Source organism: Rattus norvegicus, chromosome 4 (assembly GCF_021556685.1).
Source record: "Rattus norvegicus strain SHRSP/BbbUtx chromosome 4, alternate assembly SHRSP_T2T, whole genome shotgun sequence".
Classification (NCBI taxonomy): domain Eukaryota; kingdom Metazoa; phylum Chordata; class Mammalia; order Rodentia; family Muridae; genus Rattus; species Rattus norvegicus.
Genome location: NC_141537.1, coordinates 44,776,586 through 44,799,041, shown reverse-complemented (window position 1 = coordinate 44,799,041; position 22,456 = coordinate 44,776,586). Strand labels below are relative to the sequence as shown.

At 41.7% G+C, this 22,456-nt stretch overlaps 1 protein-coding gene across 1 annotated transcript; it reads left to right on the top strand.

Annotated features, from left to right (window-relative positions):
• Positions 1 to 14,573: 14,573 nt before the first annotated feature.
• On the top strand, positions 14,574 to 16,256 carry Rbmxl1b (Rbmx like 1B). Its single transcript, NM_001408846.2, is given in 3 exon segments — positions 14,574 to 14,660; positions 14,707 to 15,943; positions 15,945 to 16,256. Coding segments are annotated over 2 exon segments (1,329 nt in total). The 5' UTR covers positions 14,574 to 14,660; positions 14,707 to 14,813; the 3' UTR covers positions 16,144 to 16,256.
• Positions 16,257 to 22,456: the final 6,200 nt, after the last annotated feature.

The following is a 22,456-nucleotide window of genomic DNA, read 5'->3' as shown; positions in this document are numbered from 1 at the left end:
GGCGCCCTTTCATCATATCCGGATTGGGGTGGCCTCGAACTCTTGGCAGACAGCCCCGAGGCTGGGGGCGGCGCGACCTAGGTTTGGCCCTGTGCTCCCTTGAGGAGGGAACTGTCTGGGTCAGGAGGCCAGCCAGAGAGGACAGGCCAGGAGCAGGCTTCTCCACCCTGGCCCACCAAGGTTTGGGAAAACAGGGAGGGAGCTCAGAAATTCCCAGCCTTTCTGGGAACCCCCCACCCCCAAAACCACTTTCAATCCTGCCCTTCAAAGGACTATTAAATCTTGAGGAATACCCCCAGGGAAAGCAGGGATGACTGTGTGTGTGTGTGTGTGTGTGTGTGTGTGTGTGTGTGTGTGTGTGTGTGTTTACACGAGTGTTCACACACACTCTCTGACTTTCCTGGTTCTATAAAAACAAGTATTTTAAAACCTTGTTCCTGGGTCCCAAGTACTTGTTTACTCTCTTCATCTTTGCTTTTTTTTTTTTTTTTTTTTTTTTTTTTTTTTTTACTGTTTTACTTTAGTCAAACAGGATTCCTGATCTGGTTAAACCAGTTGCTGTTAGGCAGAGCCATTGAAAACACCCAGGTGTGCAACGTTAACATTAACATACTTGAGAACATCTGTCCCATTAAGGGGCAGAATGCCTCTCTGACCCTATGACAACTGTGAGAAGTTAAATTGTGGTCAGAAGTAAAAAGCTCATTGGCTGTGGCTTTATAAATGAACTGTTCTGATTGTAGCACAGACTCTAAAGGACCAAGACCAAGTGAAACTGGTTGTAAAGCACTTTTCTCTATCTGGCTAATGTTTGCTCTTTGTGTGAGTGAAACGCAGAATTCAGCCGAGTTGCACACCATCTGTGGACGGACTGTCTAGTACATGAGGAGTCAGCCATCTTATCAAAACTGAAGAAACTTGGTGGATTCCCCTTCTCACTAACCCTGTCATTACTAATACATCAGGAATGTTATATCTTCAAAAAGTGACCAGTCAAGGTCTTTGCAACTGACTGAAAAACTCTATTTCTTACCTCTAAAGAAGCAGTGTGTTCAAACTTGATTTCAACTACTCTGAGAAGTCAATCTTCAAAGGTTCTGAAGACAGATATTTGGATTCCATAGAAGATGACATTTTACTCAACGGGCTATAGCTAATAGATATGCCCCCCCCATTTTAAAATTAAATTTGTAGATTCATAGATGGCATTGTAAAGGTGTCTTAACTCTCTTAAGAAAGTGTCAAGAGTCTGGACTATATGGAACCTACTTTTTGGAGCCAAGTCAGTTGTGAGGAAGGCTTGTCAGCATTAAAAACACTCGGGAAACTTGTGCTCTACCAAGCACAGCTTTACTTACAAGGGTTGGTGAGAAAGTTCTGGAAAGTTCTTCTTTCCCCCTTATTGTTTATCTCCTTGTTCAGATTGTTCATTCTGTTACAAGCAAGTGAAGATGTGGGGAACTTACACCTTGCTTCTAAAAGCCATTGCCATTTTTTTTTCAATCTTTCGTTGAGCAAGCACATGTGCTATGGTGACCGAGTGGAGGTCAGAGAATGGCCTCTGACTGCCAGTCCTTACCTTTCACCTGTTTGAACAGGGCCCATATTGTTACTAGCTGCATACACAGTGTAGCAGACTCATGAATTTCCAGCTATTTACATGTTAGTAACACCCATCTTCCAGCAGGAATGCCAGAAAGAGAGGCTACACTTCTAGCTCTCCCAGCTCAGCTCCTCAGGCTTCCACAGACACCATTCTCCCACAGAGCCCTCTCCCTCAACAAATATTTATTCACTGAACTGCATGCCATATTTCATTCTTCCACACGGCATATAATACCTACCTTTTCTAATAAGACAAGCATAAGAGAGCTTGATCCTCTTTCACTAGGGTATGTATGTTGGAGAGGTAGGCCAGGTTCTCAAATGTGTAGAGTTCTGCAGGAGTAAGGGATAGAGAGTGAGGGCCAGGGACTGGGGATAAACCTTCTCTGAGGATCTTGTTACAGCTCTTTTGAGCAGAGAGACCTTCTCTAATTACCTTCAAAGAAACAGCGCTTTACTTTGTGTGAATGCCTCTATTGGGATGAACAGGGGTATGTATGGACCTTGGAGAGTGGCAAGGAGTTTTCACTGTAAATGAAAATCTTCAGAGTTTTAAAGTTCTGTAATACCTCATTTACATAGAGAGGCATTCCAGGAATCCCAGGTACTGGCTGGGTGGGTTGTTATTGGGAAAGAAGCAAGAGGAAAAGAGGAAGTTGAACTTGTAGGTCTGCCAAGGACTACTGGACCTTCCCCCAGGTAGAGGGTATAGGATTCAGGCTTCCCAGACAAGGTCAGAGAAGAGGAAGTGCTGGTAAAGCGAGTCCTCTATTCGGGACTGAGCTCAGAGAAGTTATCTGGTCATAGACTTCGGCCTCAATCAGCAGGGTTTCACAATATTCCACCGCTCCTTGAATTAAAGATAAGCATCTTACTCTAGTTGGGGAAGAAATAAAATTCAAGTAAAAAAGATTAGGTAAAAACCAACCAAAGACTGCGTTGTAGAGACAGCAAGTTGGTCAAAAGCTGCATCTTGAGTGTACGTCAATCAAGCACTCTGTGCTCAGGTTGCCTCTTAAAGGGAAGAATAGTAAGTTTCTCCATGAGGACTCAGTAAGGTTATATCCTATAGCAGTTGGAAAAGTGCCAAGTGTGTGAGAAGTGCTCCAAATTATGGACCATGGCTCTCATGAAAGAGTAGGGTTATGAGTAGCAGAGAGTAAGGTGAGGGAGAGGATGGAGAGAGGGTGGCTGATGGTTAAAGAAGTGCATCTAGATAGAAGGAATAACTTTAAAAGCTGTGGAAAACGCTACGGCAAATATGGTCGACAACAATTACTTAGAGCTATGAAAGAGCAGATACAGAGGATTTTCCAAGGTAAAGAAATGAAAATGCACAACTACCATGCATTAAATAAAAATTAACACCTTCAATATTAATGCACCTCTCCCTCCCGCTCGGTGGAAGCTTTTTCCCTATAAAAATGAGCATGAGACATTTCCGCCCGTGAAATGAGCCGATTCAAGTCAGATTAGATTAGATTAAGCGCAGGTTTATTGGGAAGAAGTTTTCAGTCGACTCAACTGGCCCCAAGGACTGAGGCCAGGAGAGTCACCGCGGGAAGGGAATGAGAAGGAAAAAGAAGAGAAAGAGAGAAAGAGCTAAAGAGAGAGAAGAAAAGAAGAGGAGCCCAAAATGTCTGGATTATATAGGAAAGAGCCTCTGGGGAAAGGGTAACTCAGCTCCTAGATTGAAAAATTCAGTGTTGGGGGCAGGGTACACCAGGTAGGGACCAAGGGATGCTGAGAGAACCCGGAAGCTAGGTCTGCTTTAGTAGGTAAAACATGCACCTCAGCCCCCTGCACAGGAGTCTCAAACTAAACAACTATCACCAGGTCTACATCAAAACAATGGGTAATGGCTCAGTCAGTGAGTTCAATCGCCAGAGCTCATGATAAAAGGCCACGAGTGGGGTCATGCGCTTGTAATTCCAGTGCTATGAGATCCTTGCTGCTTACTGGACAGACAGCACAGCCTAATTACAGGAGATCCTGGCTAATGAGAGACCCTATCTCAAAATCCGGGTGTGTGTGTGTCTGTTTCTCATGCACATATGTAGGGTTTGGGGTCCCGCATCAGCTCCACCACGGGCTGGGCCACTGGGGAGGTAAGATGTGGGAAGCTGACTGCGCTTACCCTGTGGGTGGGTGTTGGGCTGTAGGGGCTTCCCTGGGACACTGTTCCTGCCCTTGGGAAGCAAGGTCTGAGGTGTAGCAGGAGGTGGCTGGGGTGGGGGTAGTTGCAATGAGGCTGGGGCATCTGGTTCTCAGGCTTTTGGACACCCAGGCCCCGCTGGGAGTCCTAGAAGAGCTGAGAACGAAGTGTCCCCACTCCCTCCTACTCGGACTGGATCTGGGGGGAGGGGGTGTGTGTGATGGGGGAATCTGGAAAGTTCTTGGCTTGAAGGCTGAAGGCTTAGGCTTGGGTTTGGCTTGGTCATGACTGGGAGCACAGAGAGGCCTTCTTTGGGAGATTGATTGCGGCTCTGAAGGCAAAGGGCTTCTCCATGGCTTCCCATTGCAAATCCTGGTGAAAAAAGACAGCCCATGGTTTTAAGGCATTTACTGTCAGGGCAGAAAGTGCATGTGTAAAACCATACCCCACTTCTCAGGGTGGGTCTGAGGTAAAATACCTTTTCCAGGGAGGAGTGTCTGGGAAGAAACTGGCTAAGCCCTCCAGGCCTTTAGGCACCTTATCAAAAATGGAGATCTGTCTTGAGCCTACTTGACCTCAGACCATGTCCTCTATATGTGGAGGGGCTTGGGATGCTGCCCTTATATAGTTGATGGCCACAAATCCATCATGGGTGGGGAGGGACATACTGTGGCTAGTGATTGGGGCCTGGGACCTGGGAACAGGCTAAACTCCTAGTGTGCCTTCAGTGTCACTGGTATTTCTAACCTTAGCACAACAGGGGATCAAGCTACCTATCACCGTCCCACACACATACACACACAAAGTAATGATGTCATGTACTTTAAGCAAGTTATAGCAAAGAATTCTTACACTGGCCTAGCTGGGATTCAATCAATCTCAGCTTTGTAAACTCGGGTCTTCTCCCCCTTGGATCTCATGCCATGATCCTGGTGTCTGAACAGGAATTGGATGTGTGCTCCTGAGACATCCCTAGGATTCCGTCTCCCTCTTCTTGCTGCATTTGCTTATCCTGACTACTTAGCTTGGCTCCTGGTGAGCCACCCAATGCCTACATTCCATTCTGTGTCTCGGGGTGTTTATGTTTCCCTTACAGTTCATATGTTGAAATCCCAACTTCCAGTGTGACAGTATTGTCAGAAGCAATTAGGTCATGACATTAGTGCCCTTGTAAAAAGACGTGGCTGCTTGTTTTGTCATGGCAATAACTAGTCACCTTCTCAAATCATTCCCACCCCCTCATCTAAGGCCTTGATAATTAGCATTCAGTAAAAGAAACTGGGGGTAACAAAAGCATTCAGACTAGAGCATGGGTTTGCACTGTGCAAATTATGATTTTATTGCATTTCTGTGTTTGGGGTATAGTGGTGTATGGATTCACATGTTCAAAGAGCGTTGTGGAGGTCAGAGGACCTGTTCCACCATGTGGTGCTGTGGAATGAAATTCAGGTGTCACACTTGGTGGCAAGGTCTTTTAGTTTCTGAGCCCTCTCACTGGCCCCAGAATTTTAAAAAATGTGCCCCTGTGTGTGTATAAAATAGTTTGGAAGCACTGGGATGCTCATGAGATCAGAAGTGATGCAGGTGATAAGAATGGAACCATAGAATCAGAGGGAAAGATGAGGACTAGAGAATTCAAAGGTTTCTATGTCTACCTTAACCAGAAAAGCAGACTTAGTTATGGATATGAACAACATAGGATCCACAAGGCACTCAGTGGGAAGCGCTCAGGGGCCTACTAGGTGTGCATCTGTAATACCAACACACCGTTGGTGTTTTACTAGTGGGACCGTTACAAGGGTGCTCAAGGTTACTATGCAGATTCACACCAGAGGGCCTACATAGACGGACTCTCAATTGAAATGTGTCCCTACTGGTTTGTTTGATTCTCCACCCCCAGCCCAACCCCTTATTGACTGAGATAGAAAATCACAAGTAGCTAGGTACCCCTGGTACCACTGTCCCACTTGCTGTTCTAAATATCTCAGGTTGAGCCTCATGCCTACGTTTTCCAAGTTGTACTTTACAGTAATCTAAATGGGTGGAAGCACTCCGTGGAGGCCAGCCTTCTAGTAGAATGGAGGGCTTCAATCCTAGATCAAAGCCCCCCACTGTAGGTAGACAGTCCAGTGTCCTCTGTAACCATTCTGTGTGAGTGATGCAAACATCTAATGAGAAGGTGTTCTTGAGTTAGGACAATGGCATTACAAAACATCCTCACCATTTACTCATTACATGTGTATGACGCATTTCTCTATACCTAGGTTATGTCTTAGGCTCCGGAAATAAGTTCGATGTGTGAAAATCAGCTCTTGCATAGTTTATTCCCCAGCCCACCCCCATATCAAAGTTATATACCTCACATGGATATCTAAACCAGAGTTCTGTAAATAGGATATTTTACTTATATGTATTCCAGGGGAGGGCAATATGAGCAGAATGATCTTAAATATGCATGTACACTTGTTTTTGCATGATCATATGTTGAGTATTAAAGAGTACAAGATGTGAAAACTACTGTAATCACTTATGTATAATTTATGAATGGAGACACAATGAGGATTCATACTCAGATATTTCATCAGTTGCTTTTTAAAGCAAGTAACTTTGAGGAGTCGAGATGACGTAGTGGGTAATGCTGCTACACAGCCATAATGACCTGAATTCAATCTCTTCAACCAAAAGAGACTCCTATTAGTTCTCTCTCAGCCTGCATACATGGCAGGGGATGGCATGGCATGGGTGTGGACCCTCTCTCTTTTAAATAATGATGAGTATTATTGTTATTATACATGTTTTCAGAATAAATGACTTAATAAATGTTTTAAGTTCTTTCAGGAGCATTCAGTGAGTTATCCCCAGATTGTACGAATGTGTCTTTTCTAGAAAACATACGCATCAGGTTTATGTAAACCCACGACTTAAGAAATCCAGTACTGGTGAGATGGCTCAGTGGTTAAGAGCACTGACTACTCTTCCAGAGGTCCTGAGTTCAATTCCCAGCAACCACATGGTGGCTCACAACCATCTCTAATAGGATTCAATGCCCTCTTCTGATGTGTCTGAAAACAGCTACAGTGTACTCACATACATGAACTAAAATAATTCTTAAAAAAAAAATGTCCAAACTAGTAGAAACTAGAAATACCAGAATACCCAGAATCCTTTTCACAGCTGTCACAAACTTGTCAGCACAAGTCACATGCATTCTCAAGTTCTGTTTCTTCTTTTGTGAGGACAGAACAACTAAACAAACTTTATTATCTACTGTTTTCACTCCCAGGATCATGGAAGAGGAAAATTTAAGATGTGGGGACTTTGAGGAGGGAGTAGCTAAGGGAGCTATTAGGTCAGTGAAATGACAGCCCGAGAAATGACAACGGACAGATAGGGAAGACACAGGAAAATAAACACGTCATAACAACGCCTTAGTGAATTCAGCATGGTGGAGGCAGTGTTCCTAATGAGGACCAGAGTCATTAAGGAAGGAGTCACTGAAGGGAGTGTTCTACTCCATTGTTCAGGAAACCAGGTCATTATTTTTATATTTGAGAAAAAAGATCTATTGGAACAAAACAAAAGTTTAAATTAAAAACACAAGTATTGTTGCTGACTGCTGTAAATTCCACACAGTGACACACGAACACACACACACACACACAAACACATACACACACACACACACAAACACAGACACACACACACACTAAGGCAGGGTGACATTTTTAAGCAGAAAAAAAATGTTTTTTTTTTCCAGATTTTAAAAGATCCAAATCACCAATATTGACAACTCTTTCTTTTCTCGGGCAGAGAAACAGAAGATGTAAACTTTCTTCATTCACTCTTCCTCTCTCTCTCTCTCTCTCTCTCTCTCTCTCTCTCTCTCTCTCTCTCTCTCTCTTCCTCTCTTCCTCTCCTGGCTTGACACAATAAAAAAAAATTTCTTCATTCAGCAACTCCAAGGCAGGCGCAAAGTTATAAAGAATTTTTTATATATTTCCCAGAACGTCTAGGCAAAGGAGAGGCAGGAAAAGGCAACAGAGTAGAAAAGTCCTGTCATTAAGGTACAGCAGAAAGTCAGAAAGTGGCATCTAAATGCTCAGGCGTGGGTGGGGGGTGTCAGGGGATGTGTCTAAGATGAAGAGACACCAAGGTGCTTCTGATGAGTTAAAACATGCCTATCAAAGAGGTCAGGGAATTCCAGTTAGAAGAGAAAATAGCCCAAACACACAGACAGGAGAAAGCCCCAGAGAAGCTAAATGACTTAGCAAAGGCATTTAGATACCAGAGCTAGTACTAGAGGCCCCATTTCTCTCCATGCAGGCTTCTCCAGTTCTGCTAGAACACACATAAATGAATCCATGACTTCTAAACACCAGTGAAGCAAATACTCACCTGATGTTATAGTTCAGAGGTTCAAAGATTTTGTTGTTATTGTGAATACGCGGGCAGACTCCAGAAGACAAAATCTTCTATAGTTTCCTAGCCTGACCTATCCTTGCACACTAGGCTCTCGGCTAAAGTCTCTTTTCTCTGACTACCTTTTCTGGACTAGGGCACTGGATTTCATGGTCTCGACTTGCTTTAAATATGTGCTTTGTTCTATGGAAAGAGATAGGAAGCCTACGGTGGTACTTGTCACACAAGGACAGCATGACTGAAGATCAAGTGAAAACGGCTTAATGGATGCAGGAAACAGCAAACAGATCTTTGATTCATATACTGAAAGTGAGCCAGAGATACAGGGTGGAGACTGTTGCAGAAGTAGATGAGCCAAGAAGCCCGGAAATGACGGACAGTTGCGCTGCTGAGGCAGCCATTACAACCTCAGCAGGACGGTCATGACCGCCTACTGCAAATGACAGAGGAGATGGAGACTCGCAAACTCAGATTATTGGGTAAACAGACATTATATCTGCCATTTAAACCAGTACAGCTCTTTCTCAAAATTCTACAACAAAATAAACAACAAACAAAACAACAACAAACTATATACTTTGCCTTCTCCTGACCCTGACCCACACGCTTAGAGCATGGAATCTCCTCCAAAAGCTCATGGGTTGAAAGCTTAGACTCAAGTACAATGTTCAGAGGTAGGACTTTGAGAAAAGGAGTGGATCAAGAGGGAAGTAAGTGATCAGCAGGACACTCACTTGCTAGATGTGTAATTTGGTGACTCTGTCAGGATGACGTAGAAACTAGAAAAAGAAACATAGCTGGATGAAGCATGTGGTTGGAGACATGCCTTTGGCTTTGACTCTGTGGTGATTTGAATGAGAAGAGTCCCCCTTTTCACATATTTGAATACTTGGTCCCCTGTTGATGACATAGTTGGAAAACGATTAAGAGATATGGCAGAGTTAGGTCATTGGAGGAGGGGTTGAAGGTTTCCAAAGAGTTTTGTGACTTTTCAGCTCTCTCAGACTCAAGCTTATGAACCAAGATGTGAGTTCTCCACTGTCCCTTTCTGCAGAGCACTGTAGAGGCAGCAGAACCTGGGAATACAGAGTCCATAAATGAGGTGGACTGAAGTCACATGCAACAGCCAACTTTATTCAGAGCATCAGACAACTTATACTTGGACAGTTAAGAGGAATCACATAAGTAAAGTGTGTAATCACCAGGGCAAGCTACATCTGGCAGGCAAGCCATACATAGCAGAACACGTTTTTCATAGAGACATGTAAAGAAATAGCAATAGTAAAGTGTCATGAATAATCTGAAAAAATCTCAACTTATCAGCTCCTTTGAAGAGCACAAACGCATAATCCAAGAATAAGTTCATGTTTTTTGAAGAAACTAAGGCCACAAGACTTGTCTGTTTTCTTGCTGTTTTCTCATGAGCACTCAGCATTCTCCTCACAATACTTCATTCTTGCACCATGTTCTGACACCTTCGCTCCACCATCAAGGACTCTAACCTAAGCTAAATTAAACACTTTCTACCCTGGTCATGGTGTTTTATTTCAATAATAGAAAAGTAATGTAAGAAATGCCCTTTCTCTTGCTTCCTGTCCACAATGAGGTGAGCAGGGTGTTTTCCATACCTTCTTGCCCTATGAGGTACTATGTCATGGCTCAAACTTATGAATTCAGACAATGTTGGCTTGAAGCCTCTAAATCCATGAAGCCCCGAGCCAAATGCTTTTTGCTCCAGCGTTTTATCACAATAGGAGAGAACTAACAGCCACATAGGCTTCCTTACCCTATGTTCTCAAGTCTAAACTCTAAGCAAATCTGTGCCAAGTTTTACATAGAATGATTTTGACTTCACACAGTCATTGCAGACATAAGCAATGCAGTCCTCTTTACTATGGGAGACACAATTTCACCCCTGTACTCACTGCGTCTCCAAAATGATTTGGCTTTACAGTGGGACTTACAAGGTTATTTACTGCAATGTTAATATTAATACTACAGCTACTAGCAATCACTACAAGAGTATTTCTTCAGTTTCAGACTATGCAATAAATTTATGAGAAGAAAAGAAGATACTGTAAAGGTATATGGGAGGAGGTATCTTACACACATCCCAACAATCACCAGAAAGATCATCATAACAATAGCAGACCATTCTAGTTGAACTATCCAATCTATAAAAGGCACAGTTCCCCTTATCCCAGCCATCTAGAACATTGTAGCCAGCTGAATGGCAACCCCTTAAAAGATAGTCAGTCTCTTAATAGCTAGAAGCTGTGCATATCACTTTATGTAGTAAGAGTCCTTGCAAGTGTAACTAAGTCAGATGTGTTCAGATGTAGAGGACACCCCCCTGTATTATCCATGTTATACTGCTTTATGTCAACATGACATAAGGTAGAGTCATGCAAGAGCAGTAAACCTCAATTCAGGAAATGCCTCCATACAATTGGCCTGCAAGGAAACTTTCTTTCTTTCTTTTTTTTTTTATTAACTTGAGTATTTCTTATATACATTTCGAGTGTTATTCCCTTTCCCGGTTTCCGGGCAAACATCCCCCTCCCCCCTCCCCTTCCTTATGGGTGTTCCCCTCCCCATCCTCCCCCCATTGCCGCTCTCCCCGCAACAATCACGTTCACTGGGGGTTCAGTCTTGGCAGGACCCAGGGCTTCCCCTTCCACTGGTGCTCTTACTAGGATATTCATTGCTACCTATGAGGTCAGAGTCCAGGGTCAGTCCATGTATAGTCTTTAGGTAGTGGCTTAGTCCCTGGAAGCTCTGGTTGCTTGGCATTGTTGTTCATAAGGGGTCACGAGCCCCTTCAAGCTCTTCCAGTTCTTTCTCTGATTCCTTCAACGGGGGTCCTATTCTCAGTAGAGTGGTTTACTGCTGGCATTCACCTCTGTGTTTGCTGTATTCTGGCTGTGTCTCTCAGGAGAGATCTACATCCAGCTCCTGTCGGCCTGCACTTCTTTGCTTCATCCATGCAAGGAAACTTTCTTAATTAGTGATGAATGTCGAAGAACCTAATTCAAATGTGGGTCATGAAACCCTTGCTTGTGGTACTGAATGCTATAAGAAAGTAGTCTGAACATGTCTCACAGAGCGGGCCTGTAAACAGTATCACTCCACAATCTTTGCATCAGTTCCTGCCTCCATGTTCCTGCCCTGTTCTATTGTTGTCTTGACTTTCTTCGGGGATGAATAGCGATATGGAAACATAAGCCAGATAAATCCTGTTCTCCATGACTGCTTCCGGTCACGATGTATCATCACAGCAACAGTAACTCTAACTAAGACACACAGATCCAGATTTCGTTGGCAAGTATCCTTGTAATAGACACAGAGACAGACACTGATAGAGGAGACGTTGTTGTGAAGATGGAAATAGAGACTGACGCTAAATGGCCCCAAGCCAAGGAATCTGGTAACCATCAGCAGCTAGAAAAGACAGAAGCCGATGTCCCTAGAGACCCTAGATACAGTGTGGCCCTGTCATCACCTTCATTTTAAACTTTGGCCCTAAACATTGAGATGTAAAGCACTGTTGTTTTAATCTACTGACTTGAGAGTAATTTGTTACAGTAGCCAAAGAAATAAACACAAATATTTTGTGAAATATTAAATTGAGGCTATTTGTGTTCTGTGTGTTTGAATTATTTGAATTGAATTGAATTATTTAAAATTGGCTGTTCATTTATCATTAAAATAGAAAAATATAAACTAAATTTGTGAAGGGCCACAAAACCCATTTTCTCAGTCTGACATGTGCCTACCATAACACCTTGGCAGATCTTAACATTAGTTAATAATGTGCATAAAACATTTTAGAATATGCGTATTTTGTTCTACTTATATTTCATTTTACCACTGTATATCACTGTATATTAGATGTTAATGTATTGATATCCACATTCTCTATGATGAGTTTGGATTTTATCTGAAATTAGTAGCTAATTAGTATTCAGATATTATTAAGAGTATATTCTACATCAGAGTTCATGTTAGGAATTATGTTTCAAGCATGAGATGTTAGATGATTTTCTAAACATACACAAAAAAATGGAAAATAACAAAAATGAATATTTATCCTGCAAAGATTAGTCTCTGCACATATAATAATAAAACAAACACAGGTAACCAGATGTAAGTATAAATAATGATCATGATGAAAAATGATAAAATGATATGAGTGTAAAGTGTACACATGTAATTATAGACAAAGACACTAACTCTAACAGATCTTCAAAATAAAGGGCCCATAAATAGAAGGTTGAAATGTAAGAGGATTTATATGAGGATACATGAGTTAAGAGATGTGGCAAGACAAAAGATGAAGCTTGGTAACCACTTTGAGACAATGTCCTAGATAAGGAGGAGTTAACCATGGGGAGAAGGAGAAGAAGGGTAGAAATATCTGCTAGTGAAAGTTGCAGGTGAAAGTGGGAGAAGGCCCATTAGGAAGCCCCAAAATTCAGGCCCATCCCATGGTATGTCTAAGAAAATATGTGTCTCACTTGTATGTTCCACAGACTTCAGTTATCTTAGAATTCTATTACAGGATTCTCTATACTAACTTTCCTTCACTCTAACAACAAGATCATGTATTCAGTTATGACAAGACCTCCCATTTGAAATGTACTTGAAGAGGCTATTAGCCATTTGCTGTCAGTAAAAGTCTACCTCAAACCCACCTGAAGAAAGAAAGCAGACTCTCACTTCATTCTATAGGTCCCATGGTTTTGACAGAGTACCACGATTCCATTCTCTACTCTTCATCTGATTGGTTCTGAAGAGCAGAGAACATCTCTTGCTATATCGTCAAAAGAATGGTTTTTGAAAACACTATTGATGAATGAAAAATGGTTTACAAGCAAAGCAATATGTCTGAAGATTCTAAAGTTTCAACTACCAAACAATTGGAAAATAAAATACCAAAACTAGGCAAAATGTGGCCATTAGTACCAAAATGTGTGTGTGTGCGTGTGTATGAAATGAATCCTTGCAAAATAATAGTTGTTGCCTTATTGTTTTTCTGGTTTTCTAAGATATTTTCTTGGTGTGATCCAACTGGCCTTGAACTCTTTATATAGCCTCTAGTTAGTGATCCTCTTGCCATAGCCTTCCATGTGCTGACTCTGTAGATGTAATCACTGAGCATCTTTTCCAGACCCCTTTACAAGTTAACAGTTGAAAGAACCAACTTTAAAATTTAATAGCCCTTTTTAGTGTTTTTATGTAGTTTTGTTCATTGAAATATCCAGCCATTAAGTAATGAATTGTTCCTGTAATTAAATTACATGTATGCATTGTAAATATAAACTATTACTATACAGCATGTAGAGATTTGTAATTCTGAAAATAAACCAGCTATCTAAAAAATTTCGATTAACCTTATGAATGCTATGCTATATTCTCTTTAGAATTCAATTTTACAAAATACAATGCAAATGTAATCATTTAAATGAAAAGTTTTGAGTGGCTATAATTTTTAATTGAATTTTTTAGTTATTTACATTTTAAATGTTAACCCCTTTCCTGTTTTTCCATCCATAATTCCCCTATCCCATATGCCCTCCCCTTCTTCTGTGAAAGTGTTTCCCCACCAATCTACTGACCCATTCCTGCCTCCCAGCTATGACATTCCCCTACACTGGGGAATCGAGCTTTGGCAGGACCAAGGGCTTCTCCTCCCATTGGTGCCCAAAAAGGCCATCCTCTATTACATATGTAGCTGGAGCCATAGGTCTGTCCATCTGTACTCTTTGGATGGTGGTTTAGTCCCTAGGAGCTCTGGTTGGTTGGTATTGTTGTTCTTATGGGGTTGCAAGCCCCCTCAGCTCCTTCAATCCTTTCTCTAACTCCTCCAATGGGTACACTGTTCTCTGTTCAACGGTTGGCTACAATCATCAGCCTCTATATTTGTCATGCTTTGGCAGAGCCTCTCAGGAGACAGCTATATCAGACTCCTGTCAGCATGCACTTCTTGGCATCAGCAATAATTTCTGGGCTTGGTGGTCATATGTATATTGGCTGGATCCATATGGGGCAGGCTCTGAATGGCCATTCCTTCAGAATCTGCTACAAACTTTGTCTCCATATTCCCTCCATATCCTCCCCTTTTAAGAAGGAGTAAAGCATTCACACTTTGGTCATCCTTCTACTTGAGCTTCATGTGGTCTGTGGATTGTATCTTGGGTATTCTAAGCTTTTAGACTAATATCCACTTACTAGTGAGTACATACCATGTGTGTTTTTCTGTGCTTGGGTTACCTCACTCAGGGTGATATTTTCTAGTTCCATCCATTTGCCTATGAATTTCATGAAGTCATTGTCTTTAATATCTGAGTTGAGTGGCTATCTTAAGTATCTGGTTTTTTAAAAAAAATTGTGACTCGGCGGGAGCGGCGGTGGCAGACGCGTGTGGCAACCGGCGCCGCGGGAAAGTGGCTTCCTATTTGGGGGAGCATTAACCCCGTGGGTGCTCGTGTGCAGTAGTCCTAGTGGCTTTTCTGTTCTGTTCTGAGACCCAGCAGCTGTCACCGGTGAGCTACTTGGAAGGCCCGTTTGGCGAGCTTGTAGAGGAGCTTGAGACCTTCACAGTCCCTGCGACTCTTACCAGCGGGAAGGAAAGATGGTTGAAGCAGATCGCCCAGGAAAGCTCTTCATTGGTGGGCTCAATACAGAAACAAATGAGAAAGCCCTGGAAGCAGTATTTGGCAAGTATGGACGGATAGTGGAAATACTTTTGATGAAAGACCGTGAGACCAACAAATCAAGAGGATTTGCTTTTGTTACCTTCGAAAGCCCAGCAGATGCTAAAGATGTAGCTAGAGATATGAATGGAAAGTCTTTGGATGGAAAAGCCATTAAGGTAGAGCAAGCTACCAAACCATCTTTTGAAAGTGGCAGGCGTGGACCACTCAGAGGCCCTCCCAGAGGTCTTCGAGGAGGAAGTGGAGGAACTAGGGGACCCCCTTCACGTGGAGGATACATGGATGACGGTGGTTATTCCATGAACTTTAACATGAGTTCTTCCAGGGGACCACTTCCAGTAAAAAGAGGACCACCACCACGAAGCGGGGGTCCCCCTCCTAAGAGATCAACACCTTCAGGACCAGTTCGAAGCAGCAGTGGAATGGGTGGAAGAATGCCAGTGTCCCGTGGAAGAGATAGCTATGGAGGCCCACCAAGAAGGGAACCCCTGCCATCTCGCAGAGATGTTTATTTGTCCCCAAGAGATGATGGATATTCTACAAAAGACAGCTATTCAAGCAGAGATTACCTAAGTTCTCGAGACACCAGAGATTATGCACCACCACCAAGAGATTATACTTACCGCGATTACAGTCATTCCAGTTCCCGAGATGACTATCCGTCAAGAGGCTATGGTGATAGAGATGGATATGGTCGGGATCGTGAGTATTCAGATCATCCAAGTGGCGGTTCCTACAGAGATTCATATGAGAGCTATGGAAATTCGTGCAGTGCGCCCCCTACTCGTGGGCCACCACCATCTTATGGAGGAAGCAGCCGCTATGATGATTACAGCAGCTCACGTGATGGATATGGTGGAAGTCGAGACAGTTACTCAAGCAGCAGAAGTGATCTCTACTCAAGTGACCGTGATCGCGTCGGCAGACAAGAACGAGGGCTTCCCCCATCTATGGAAAGGGGGTACCCTCCTCCACGTGATTTCTACAGCAGTTCAAGCCGTGGAGCACCAAGAGGAGGTGGCCGTGGAGGGAGCAGATCTGATAGAGGGGGGGGGGGGGCAGAAGCAGATTCTAGAAACAAATAAGACTTTGGATCAAGGTCTCCATGCAGAGAAACACAAGATGGAAAGTCTCTGTCATAACTATCAAGGACTAATAAGAGAAAAGTTGTGTTACCTTTTTAAATTTTCTGTTTTAAGTCCCCCTTCATTTTTGTGTTCTTGTGAAGAAAAAGTAAAACATGATTAATTTTGATATTATGAATTGCTTTCAACAAGCAAATGTTAAATGTGTAAGACTTGACTTGTACTAGTGTTGTAATTTTCCAGGTAAAAGTGTCCCTAAAGGCAAAAAAAAAAAAATTGTGAGTTAAGTACTATAAAGTAATTTTAAAAATTATAGCAAAGTGAGGTTCCTTTGTCCAACTTTTAATCTGTGTTTACATCATGTACTTTATGTTATGAAGGCTTAATTTTTTATATTTCTCTATTACATTGTATAAAGTTATGAATGACAATAGGATTAAACATTCTTTTATTTTGAGTGTTTTTATTTATTTTTATTTTTTATTCTTCAATCCTTTTGTAGAGTCCAGTCTTCATCCCCCTCCAGATCTGCCCCTCAACCATTCCCCATCTCATACCTCCTCCATCACCACAACCCCCTGTCTCTAAGACTATGCTACCAGACCACCCAACTCCCTGGGGCCTCAAGTGTCTTGAGGATTAATTCCATCTTCTCTTACTGAGGTCAAACCAGGCAGTCCTCTGCTGTATATGTCTTGGGGGCCTAATATCAGCTGGTGTTTGCTGCCTGGTTGTTGGTCAGTGGCTGAAAGATCACAGGGGTAAGATTAGTTGAGACTGTTGGTCATCCCATGGGACTGCCCTCCTTGTCAACTTGTTCCAGCTTTTCCCCAATTTAACTACAGGAGTCACAGGCTTCTGTCCATTGGTTGGGTGTAAATATCTGCACTGACTCTTCCAACTACTTGTTGGGTCTTTCGGAGGGCAGTCTGTTAGGTTTCTGTCTGCAAGCACACCACAGCTTTAGTAACAGTGCCTGGCCCAGGAGCCTCTCCTTGAGCTGGGTCCGATTTAGGCCAGTCAGTGGACATCCTTTCCCTCAGGCTCTTCTCCATTTTTGTCCTTGCAGTTTTTTCAGACAGAACAATTCTGGGTCAGAGTTTTGACTGTGGAATGGGAAACCTATCCACCACTTGATCTCCTGTCCCTCCACTAGAGATGTACTCGACAAATCCCCCCTCCCCACTGTAGAGCACTTCATCCAAGCTCCCTCCCTTTGGGTCCGAAAGTCTCTCACCTCCCAGGTCTTTGGTACATTCTAGAGGGTTCCTCCACCTCCTATCTCTCCTGAGGTTGCCTGTTCCCATTCTTTCTGCTGGCTTCAGTCCTGTCCTCCCCCCAATACCTGATCAAGATTCCCCGCTTCCCCTCCATCTTCCCTCTTCCACTCAGGTCTCTCCCTCCCTCTGCACCTCGCCTCCAAGATTGCTTTCTTCTCCCTCACAAGTGGGAGCTTGTCTGCTCCTTTGAAGACACCACAGTCTGTAGGCTGTCCAGGAGTTGGTAAGGGACCCTCTCTACTAGTCACAGCTGCTGGAATTGAAACATTCTTGTACACATCCATACCCTAGGGACTTTTTCCCACTCATGGAACAGACCCATGATTCTCCTCGTTTCTTCCACTGTAGCCTTTCTCACGAAGACATGCCACTCATCTCTGTTCCTCAATGACTCGATACTGACTCCAGACTTGCTCTCTACTCAAGACACCACAGCCAACATACACAACCAGGACCTAAGTACGCTACCAGAGGTCCTCCTTGCCCTCCTCCATTCTGGTCTAAGCTCTGCCTTTGCTACCCACTTCAGTCTCTGTTCTACTAGAGTAAAGAAGAATCCATATTGGGAGATACATCAACTTGATAAACCATGAAGAACAATTCAAATGAGGTGCTTCCCTATCATTACATTCCAACATTTCACAGAACTAAATGGAGATGCACGAGTCTTTAATAAAATTCTAAAACAAATATTATTCAAAATAGCCAACACTAAACCTAGTTCAATCAATATATTAATAATTGTTTATTATTGACCATGAAGTCTAGCAACTATAACACAAATGGAAGTTAAATGATAATTTCAGACATTATGTCAGTGGTGACAAGTAAAAACCCTATTTTACTTTAATTAAATTGTTTCTGAGGAACTATAAAACACATACCACAGTAGTTTCCATCATGGTCATGTTAAGGGGAAGAAGATATTTTTTTAATATGTAATTTTTCTCTAAATTGACAATAAGACACTAGGACTAAAAATGAGAATATATCAGTTCCTCAGTTCCTTTTTCTCCTTTCTGTGCCAACCCATGATTTGTTTGTTTAGTTGGTTTGTTGGTTGGTTGGTTTTTAAAGAATACAGTCCATGACAATGAGAAGGAGTGTCAGTGAGAGCAGAAGGTATTCCTTTATATTTCATTCTGGGTCAGAAATCAGAAAGTCATAGATGCTGCTGCCTGATGATTTCTTCCTGTTCTTTTTATTCAGTCTGAGAGTCCAGCCTAGGGAATTGTTCCATTAGAATCCAAGGTGAAGGGCTGGAGAGAAGGCACAGCAATTAAGAGCACTGACTGCTCTTCCAGGAGTCCTGAGTTCAATTCCCAGCAATCACATGATGGCTCCCAACCATCTGACCATCTGTAATGATATATATACATATATATATATATATATATATATATATATACATATATACATATTCTTCTCTTTCCATTTAAACATCTCTGGAAACATCCTCAGGGATAGAGTCAGAGGTCTGTCTCCTAGGTGTTGTAAATCCAGCTGAAATTTGAAATTCAAGATAGGCTGTCACAAAATACATTCACTGATCCTTCCTCTATTGTGGTCAGGGCTATCTATTCAGGTGATAGAAATAAACTCAACAAGATAGGTGTCCTGGGAATAAATTTTGTTTAAAAGTCATAATGTGATCTAGCAATGGGTTTATGACCTGAAATGAGAAGTTGCAGTATGATAGTAGCCCTTCTGTTAAAAGCAACACAATTTTAAGTTTTTAATTTTCTCTTTATTTTGGGGTAAAAATCATCTTTAAATTAATATGGAGGAATAAATGCCTAACAATAGCTGTTTACTACATACTTCTCACCCAAATAAAGTATAAGATAAAAAAAAAACCTTTGGGGTTGACTGATGTCAGCTTGCCTTATTAGTTCGTAGACTTTTTCTACAATCATAGAAGTCAAATCAACAGAAAATTGAGAAGAAAGTAAACCAAAAGATTAAGAAATTACAGAGAGGCAAAGATTAAAACAGAGACTGAAGGAACACCCATTCAGAGCCTGCCCCACATGTGGCCCATACATATACAGCCACCCAATTAGACAAGATGGATGAAGCAAAGAAGTGCAGGCAGACAGGAGCCGGATGTAGATCTCTCCTGAGAGACATAGCCAGAATACAGCAAATACAGAGGCAAATGCCAGCAGCAAACCACTGAACTGAGAACAGGACCCCCATTGAAGGAATCAGAGAAAGAACTGGAAAGCTTGAAGGGGCTTGAGACCCCATATGAACAACAATGCCAAGCAACCAGAGCTTCCAGGGACTAAGCCACTACCTAAAGACTATACATGGACTGACCCTGGGCTCCAACCTCATAGGTAGCAATGAATATCCTAGTAAGAGCACCAGTGGAAGGGGAAGCCCTGGGTCCTGCTAAGACTGAACGTGATTGTTGGGGAGAGGGCTGCAATGGGGGAAGGATGGGGAGGGGAACACCCATAAAGAAGGGGGGGAGGGATTAGGGGGATGTTGACCCGTAAACCGGGAAAGGGACTAACATTCGAAATGTAAATAAAAAATACTCAAGTTATAAAATAAAATAAAATAAAATAGAAAAAAAGAAATGTAAGTAAAGAAATATTTCTAATAAAAATTTTTAAAAAGAAAAAAAAAGAAATTACAGAGGCAGATGCTCACAGTCAACCATTGAACTGAAGATAGGGTCCCCAATGGAGGAGTTAGAAGGACCTGAAGGGGCTTGCAACCACATAAGAACAACAAAACCAACCAATCAGAGCTCCCAGGGACTAAACCACCATCCAAAGAGTAAACCTGGACAGACCCATGGTTCCAGTTGCATATGTAGCAGAGGATGGCCTTGTTGGGCACCAATGGGAGGAGAAGCCCTTGGTCCTGCCAAGACTTGATGTCCCCGTGTAGGGGTAATGTCAGGCTGGGGAGGAGGGAAGGAGTATGTAAGTGGATGGTGGAACACCATCATAGAAGCAGGGCAAGGAGGGATGGGATAGGGGGCTTATGAACAGGAAACTGAGAAATGGGATAATATTTGAAATATAAATAAAAAACAAATAAGTTTTAGCCTATGAAGAAATTAGAAAAATTAAGTTCATTATATACAAATTTGCAAATTTACATATATATTCACCAAAATATATGCATAAACCACGTACATGATTGAAAAGAAAAAATATAAGGACATACATATTTCAAGTATGTTGTCCTTATGTATCAATCTGAAACATAGTTATTTACTAAATACATGTTCTGATGTAGTAAATTACTGTGATGATTAATCTCAGTTGTCAACCTTGTAAGATTTGGAGATGACTAAAAGGCAAGCCTCGGTTTGCAAGAATTTTATTGAGTATTTTTGTGCCAATATTCATAAGGGAAATTGGTCTGAAGTTCTCTTTCTTTGTTGGGTCTTTGTGTGGTTTAGGTATAAGAGTAATTGTGGCTTCATAGAAGGAATTCGGTAGTGCCCCATCTGTTTCAATTTTGTGGAATAGTTTGGACAATATTGGTATGAGGTCTTTTATGAAGGTCTGATAGAATTCTGCACTGAACCCGTCTGGACCTGGGCTCTTTTTCATTGGGAGACCTTTAATGACTGCTTCTATTTCTTTAGGAGTTATGGGATTATTTAGATGGTTTATTTGTTCCTGATTTAACTTCGGAACCTGGTATTTGTCTAAGAAATTGTCCAATTTCTTCTACATTTTCCAGTTTTGTTGAATATAGGCTTTTGTAGAAGGATCTGATGATTTTTTTAATTTCTTCAGATTGTGTTGTTATGTCTCCCTTTTCATTTCTGATTTTGTTAATTTGGATACACTCTCTGTGTCCTCTGGTTAACCTGGCTAAGGGCTTATCTATCTTGTTGATTTTCTCAAAGAACCAGCTTTTGTTCTGTTGATTCTTTGTATAGTCCTGTTTGTTTCTACTTGGTTGATTTCAGCTCTGAGTTTGATTATTTCCTGCCTTCTACTCCTCTTGGGTGTATTTATTCCTTTTTGTTCTAGAGCTTTTAGGTGTGCTGTCAAGCTGCTGACATATGTTCTCTCCTGTTTCTTTTTGCAGGCACTCAGAGCTATGAGTTTTCCTCTTAGTACTGCTTTCATTGTGTCCCATGAGTTTGGGAATGTTGTACCTTCATTTTCATTAAATTCTAAGAAGTCTTTAATTTCTTTCTTTATTTCTTCCTTGACCAAGTTGTCATTGAGTAGAGCATTGTACAACTTCCATGTTTATGTGGGCTTTCTCTCATTACTTGTTATTGAAGACCAGTCTTAGTGTGTGGTGATCTGAAAGGATGTGTGGGATTATTTCTATCTTCCTGTATCTGTTGAGACCTGTTTTGTGACTGATTGCATGGTCAGTTTTGGAGAAGGTTCCATGAGGTGGTAAGAAGAAGGTATATCCTTTTGTTTTACGATGGAATGTTCTATGAATATCTGTTAAATCCTTTAGGTTCATAACTTCTATTAGTTTCTCTATGTCTCTGTTTAATTTCTGTTTCCATTATCTGTCCAGTGATAAGAGTGGGGTGTTGAAATCTCCTACTATTTTCGTGTGAGGTACAATGTGTGCTTTGAACTTTAGTAAGGTTTCTTTTATGAATGTAGATGCCCTTGCATTTGGAGCATAGATATTTAGGATTGAGAGTTCATCTTGGAGGATTTTTCCTTTGATGAATATGAAGTGTCCTTCCTTATATTTTTTAATGACTTTTGGTTGATGGTCAATTTTATTTGATATTAAAATGGAAACTCCACCTTGTTTATTTGGACCATTTGCTTGAGTTGTTTTCCAGCCATTTACTCTGTCTGTCTTTGTTTCTGAGGTGTGTTTCCTGTAGGCAGCAAAATGCTGGGTCCTCTTTACATATCCATTCTGTTAGTCTATATCTTTTTGTTGGGGAATTGAGTCTGTTGATGTTGAGAGATATTAAGGAATAGTGATTGTCCCTTTCTGTTATCTTCATTGTTAGAGGTGGAATTATGTTTGTCTCTCTTTTGGTTTCATTGCAAGGAAATTATATTCTTGCTTTTTGTATCATGTAGTGTCTTTCCTCCTATTGGAGTTTTCCATCTATTATCCTTTGGAGGGCTGGATTTGTAGAAAGATCATCCATCATGATCAAGTAAGCTTCATCCCAGGGATGCAGGGAAGTTTTAATATACGAAAATCCATCAATATAATCCACTATAT